Below are 6,000 nucleotides of genomic sequence, written 5' to 3'. Positions count from 1 at the left end.
GGGGGGTTGGCGGGGCCGCGGGGTGGACGGGAGGGCAGGGGAGCCCCCGGGGGTGGGCTCAGACCGGGAGAGGGGCTGCGCTGGGACCTGCACCACCACCACCACCACCACCACCACAGGGACCCCGGGAGGCCGCGACCTGACTGCTCTGGCTTGTTCTCCCTCGGGAACCTTCCAGAACCCACCCACCAGCTCTGGACCGGGCAAGGCCCTAGGGAGTGAGAGCTCTGAAGATGATGGGCACTGAGCCCCAGAGGCCTTCCGGAGAGCCTGGGGGAGGGTCCAGTTGTAGGCGGACTGAAGTGGGAACTGGAGGCCCCGGAGACAGGCAGGCCCCGGGGATGGAGGGGGTTTTCCAAGGGGCCAGCAATCCATCCCTGAGTTCCAAGACTACAACGGTCAGTCGACCCGTCCCGCACAGGGCGCGGCCTCGGTCCCACTTCTCTATGGTTTTAGACAAGAACAGGGCCCAGCCTGCGCCTCACCCACCCCCAAGCAGAGAGAAGCCCAAGTAGAAACCCACTTCCCAGCGACACCCGACCTCCGGCGGTGGCAGGAAGGGAGGAAACACAGCACCGGGACCAGGCACTGCGGGGTTCAGGTGGAACACTAGGAGGTCTTACTCAACTTTAACTCTAGTTAGGGCTTATTAGGCTATTACTGCTCGCAGACAGTCATAGCAAACTGGTATTCACCGCAAAGCCGCTGCCCGTCCAGAACACGCCCAGCTCCCTGCGCCAGAGTGCCAGGGCGCAGCTGGTGACCAGCGTGCAGGGCACAAGGTAGAGGAGGGCGGGTTGGCCGCGCTGCATGAGGGCCAGTGCCATGAACGTCACCAGGAGCCCGATGCCGTAGGCTGCAGGGACAGAGACGGGCAGCGTGTCACCCCATGGTGACTGACGCACCGGGAGTCAATCCTCCCCACCTTCCAGGACACCCCACCGCCCTGCTGGGGCAGGCAAGAGCCCACGCAGGGGTCAGCCCCCAGACTGGGGGGGCGGTCATGGGAGGGCCTGGAATCCTTGGGATGGCTGAGAAGGAGCTGCAGAAGTGTCCCGCTATCTCGGTTTTATAAACCTCTAACCAGAAGAATAATCTGAACCAAAGTAACACAGGTACAGAACTAGAAAATGAAATCTTTCCTGAGTGAGCATGTGAAAGCCCTGAAGGGTCAGATGACACCTACACTTGGCGCCGTCATCCAGAATAAACAGGGTGCTTTTTAGGGCTGTGTGAATGCAGCCATGCAGGGATCGCGCGAAGATGGACATACAACAGGCAAATGCGATGAGAGGCTAGCAAGGGTCGGCCTGAGCCCAGCAGAGGGTGCGGCGCTGTACTGACCGCTGTACTGACCTTGCAACTGCTCAAGAGTTACAAGAAAGATGACTCACTGGACCATCTCTTCCAGGCCAAGAGCCCCATCTCCAGCACAGGCCTCCACTCCAGGCCGCTTGCCCTGCCCCTCACCTCCACGTTACTGAGCAATTGGATTATGCTGGGAGAGTCCAGATGATCGAATGTGGACTCTCCATGTATCCTGAAGCAATCCATCCACACAAACTAGGGATCTCAGTGACAGGAACTACAGGACAATCTGACACACTGTGGTTCAAAGGGGAGGACCTTGTGGGTGCATGTGGACAGGCTGATCCCGGGGACTGTGACCCTGGGGGCCGGCATGGAGGACAGGTCCCAACCTCAGGAACCCAGGGGAGGGCGGACAGCAGTGGCTCAAAGGTACGCCAGCCAGGAAGGCCAGCCTTCGTCTGCCTGGCCCACTGGTGGCTGCGGCAGGGCCTGTGCCCTCTGCACCCCCACTCATCCTGAAGAGCTGACCCAGTGGGACAAGAGAAGTGGTTTGGACCATCTTAGAAACCACCAGCCTTGACAGAAAATGAGGAAGCATCCTGTCGGTGTCAATGAATTTGGAAACGAAAACAAACTGAAGACAAAAGGAAAAAGACAAAGATAAAGACCAAAAAGAAAAGAGAAACAGCAACCACAGTGTACAGTGAGGAGGCTGTGACACAGGGGGAAGACCAGACGGTGGGCTTACCGATGGTGCAGGCCACGAAGTAGACCCTGGAGGACTGCACCTGGATGTCGAAGCGGTGGCAGTAGGCCACGAGCAGCCCTGCAGAGACAGGCCGTGGGCGGAAGCTGTGGGCAGCGGCCTGGCCGTGCCCCAGCTGGGCAACAGTGCTCCCATGGAGGGATGGGGCACCAAGCGTTCCTCCCCAGCTCAGGAGAGAGCTGGCCTGGTGCCGCCCTGGACTCCTGGCAGGTGACTGAGGCCTCAGACCAGTGCAAACCCCAGCTCAGCGGCCACCTGCTGAAGAGCCACCTGAGGCGGAGGGACCTTGGGGACAGAGCAGCTGGAGAGCCGGGCAGGTCTGTGCAACTGGGACCATGCCTCCATGAAGTCACCTCCCTGCCGTCCTGGCCCATCCGGCCAAGCTCCACCTCTGCTCACTGACCCACCAGCCCCTCTGGTCCAGCACCCCCAGGGACCCCCAGGCCACCCAAGCCCAGCCCCAGTACCTGGGACCAGGATGTCCCCGAAGCCCAGGAGGGAAAAGGGGCGGTCACACAGGGCCAGCGGTGAGGCGTTCAATCTGGGTACCTTCAGCACCATGGGCAGCTGCAGAGAGGGGCAGTGTCTCCAGTACCCGCCAGCCCTGCTCCCTGCACACTTAGCACCTCACCGCAGGATACTCCTACCTTCTCGTGGGTGGCTGAGTCCGAAGGCCCGGTCGCCACCTCCACCATAATGCTGTTCCCGCTCTAAGAGAAGGGGGGCGCTGCGTCAGGAGAGGCTGAATGCAGCAGCTGGACCAAGGGGCAGGGCATGGGCAGGCTGGGGCAGGGGCATGGGGTGCGGGCAGGCAAGGGCGGGTCGTGGGCTGCGGCAGGGCCCACCTTGGTCAGGAAGGGCGTGATGAACACGAAGAAGACGTCGTAGATGAACAGCACCAGCAGCAGCAGTGTGCAGGCCTACAGACAGATGGACCAGGCGTCCGGAGGGCTGCCCTCCACCTGGGGACCTCCGCCAGCTCTGCCCCACCCCCACCCCCACTCAGGGTGCTGACGCACAGACCCTCCAGGATGCATCAGCAACCCCGCCCAAGGCTCGGACTTTCCCTGTAGGAAGGAACATCTTGCCACCTTGATGAGAACATCAGAGCATGGGCAGCAGAGGCTCAGGGAGAGCCAAGATCTGGGCTTCTCTTCATTTTGGCAGCATTGTTCAGTTTATGGAATTTCTAGTTCCCCAGCCAAGGATGGAACCCCAGCTGTATACAGTGAGAAAACCAAGTCCTAAGCTCCGGACCAACAGGGAATCCCCTTCGCTTCTGAGTTCCTGATGGAGACACACGGCCATGATTGGCCAGCCCCAAGTTTGAGCACCATCTTTGCGTTTCCCTGTGTGTCTCTAGGTTCCCGCTGCGGGGTCGGGCCTCAGCTGGGGTCACAGTGCCAGCCTGGTGCTCCAGGCAGAGCCCCATCCTCCTGCCTGTGGGTTTCATCTGGTTCTCCTCTATTCACCTCACCAACACTGCAACATCACCAGGGAGGATCCCCTTGGCCCAGCCGTCACCAGTGCAGCAGCCATGCCGGGAGGCAACTCTGTGCTAATCCTCAAGCCCAAGGTGGCCAGAGGGACAGAAAAGCAAAAACCATACCACCCACAAGGGGCTGGGCTCAGAGCAGAAAACCCTGGGCAAGGCTACGTGGCAGGAGGGCAGCAGGCAGACACAGGAGGCTCCAGCCCTCATCCAGAGCTCCCCAAACCCTGGGGGACCCTCACCTTGAACGTGGGGAGGCGGATGGTCTTCAAGGTATAGAGGCAGAAGGCGATGCCCAGTGCGTCCTGGAGGATCCAAGCCCACCTGGAATGCAGCACAGCCTCATCCTCCGGCAGGGTCTCCTGAGAGCCTCCACCAGTCAGCCCCCCCTTCCCCGGGCACCTGGTCCAAGCCACCGGTGCCCAGCCTCCCCCAAGTGCCATGGCCCCATCCCTCTGCAACAGTGGCCTTCACTCCTGGGGCACAGGATGGGGCAGGGGGTGAGGAGAGGAGAGCTCTGCAACTACAGATTCAAACTTTTCAAAAATATCTTTTAAATGATTTAGAAAAAGAAAACTCGCACACACACACCCCACCTTCCCAGCCAGGTGCCACATACACTCTCTTGGGAAATAGAGGCTTGGGGTTCTGAGGACACAGTCTGGAGCCCCAGGACGCAGGGCCACTTCCAAATTTGCAAGTTGATGCTCTGATGAAGCTCCAGTACTGGGGCTCCCCTGCTGGAAATTGGCCCCCACCACCTGCTCCATCCTCCCTGCCCCTACTCCTCAGAGCTTCATCTGAGCACAGGGTCAGTCTCCAGGCCAGGGCACTGGTGGGAACGGTGCCCCACGTGGGTGCCCAGACATGGTAGAAACCAGACCCTGTTCTAATTTCAAGTGGGGGAGTGGGCCTTCTGGCTGGGACTTAATCTTGAGAGCTCATATTCTTTTTGTGTACAGAGAACTCCAAATATTTTCACATTTTCCTTCTGCCAGTTAAATCTGTTGTGGCTCCAAACGGCAGCACAGCCAAGAGTGTTTAACAGCCCCAGAGAAGCTCAGAGAAAGTGCCAGATGGTGTCGGTGACAGCGGGGGTGGGGACATGGGGACCGGCAGTGGCTGCCTCTGGTGGGAGGCTGCCCAGGGGACACGAGTGTTTGCAGAGGCAGAGCAGTGGGCCTGGTGGCGCCAGGCCACATCCAGGCTGCCGCTGAGCCCATGGCTCCACGCCCGGGCAGCAATGCCAGTGGCATCTTCCGCCCAGATTGCAATCGCAGACCCCAGGGCACCAGACAGGCCAGGAGGCAGCTAGAGCTGGGCAGCCATCCGTTGAGCCTGGTCGGCACCTGGACAGCATGCAGTCACTGCGTCCAGAGCACTGACAGCAGGGCTTTTCATAACTGGGAGCTGGCCCGGATCCAAGTGCCCGGGTCAGACAGCTCGGGGAGGCGAGGGAGGTCAGAGCACCCGAGGACAGCACCCTGCTGCCCCACCTCCCCCCTGGGGCGGCAGCACTGCACTTACTGGTCCTCATTCCGGAAGATGCCCCACACCACGCTGACGGTCGCACACAGCAGCGCCAGGAGCAGTGTGCGGACCTGAGGGCGCTTGTGGAAATAGGGCAGGCTGTTGTCAGGGACCCTGCAGGCAGGCAGGGGCATCAGGACTCTGACCTTCACGGTGCCAGCTGCCCAGCACCGTGGGCTCAGCTCAACTCCCGTCCCAAAGCCTCCCATCCATCCCCCTGTTGCCCTACCTGGTGCCCCCCACCCCTACCCGGATCCCAGCGGACCTGACCCTGAATGGGATGTGGGGGGAGGAAGGCTGGCTCAGAGCCATCCCCACTTCCCCAGGAGCCCCCAGCCAGCCCTGAGGGGGCACCTGCCATATGCATGCACTGCGCCAGACTAACCGAGGGCTCTGGAGAGGGCCCTCAGCCTCACGGAAGCTATGGCGCCTCAGAGGCAGGACGGGGAGGGGAGAGGCCGAGAGGTGGCAGAGCGGGACCGCTTCGAGTACAGCCAGTGCGGGCCGCCCCGGGGGGCTCACCTGCACTTGCAGAACGGCAGCCTCTGCACGAGCGGGGACAAGCAGCTGTAGAGGCCGGTGGAGGAGGCCAGGCAGAAGATGCCAATGATGACATAGACTGGGGGGGAGTTGCAGGGCGGGCAGCAGTGAGGGGCTGAGGGGGGCTCTGCACCTCACTCCCCTGGCAGGGGGGCGCACCAAGGGAAGGGAGGGGCGGCCCCGCCTGAGGCACTCCTTGAAGGCAGGGACCACAGCCTCCACCCCCCACACACCGCCCTGGGGGCTGAGGCAGGGGACCCACCAAGCTGGTCATAGAAGAAGTAGAGCAGCACTAGCATGGAGCAGCACATGACCACGAAAACGCAAATCATGACCGGCGTCACATCCACAGCCTCGTCCT

At 61.4% G+C, this 6,000-nt stretch overlaps 1 protein-coding gene across 1 annotated transcript in view; it reads right to left on the bottom strand.

Annotated features, from left to right (window-relative positions):
• Nucleotides 1–46: 46 nt before the first annotated feature.
• The window catches only part of SPPL2B (signal peptide peptidase like 2B), a 13,166-nt gene continuing 7,212 nt past the window's right edge, over nt 47–6,000 (bottom strand). The window contains exons 7-15 of the mRNA XM_010828431.1: nt 5,902–5,998; nt 5,622–5,718; nt 5,097–5,213; nt 3,812–3,893; nt 2,923–2,997; nt 2,725–2,787; nt 2,545–2,644; nt 2,060–2,137; nt 47–856 (exon numbers count right to left, since the gene is read on the bottom strand). Coding sequence (XP_010826733.1) covers nt 675–856; nt 2,060–2,137; nt 2,545–2,644; nt 2,725–2,787; nt 2,923–2,997; nt 3,812–3,893; nt 5,097–5,213; nt 5,622–5,718; nt 5,902–5,998 — 891 coding nt within the window. The 3' untranslated portion in view covers nt 47–674. The remainder of the gene's footprint in view (nt 857–2,059; nt 2,138–2,544; nt 2,645–2,724; nt 2,788–2,922; nt 2,998–3,811; nt 3,894–5,096; nt 5,214–5,621; nt 5,719–5,901; nt 5,999–6,000) is intronic.

This window comes from Bison bison, unplaced genomic scaffold (genome assembly GCF_000754665.1).
Source record: "Bison bison bison isolate TAMUID 2011002044 unplaced genomic scaffold, Bison_UMD1.0 scf7180017864492, whole genome shotgun sequence".
Lineage (NCBI taxonomy): Eukaryota > Metazoa > Chordata > Mammalia > Artiodactyla > Bovidae > Bison > Bison bison.
This window is presented reverse-complemented; position numbering and strand designations above follow the sequence as displayed.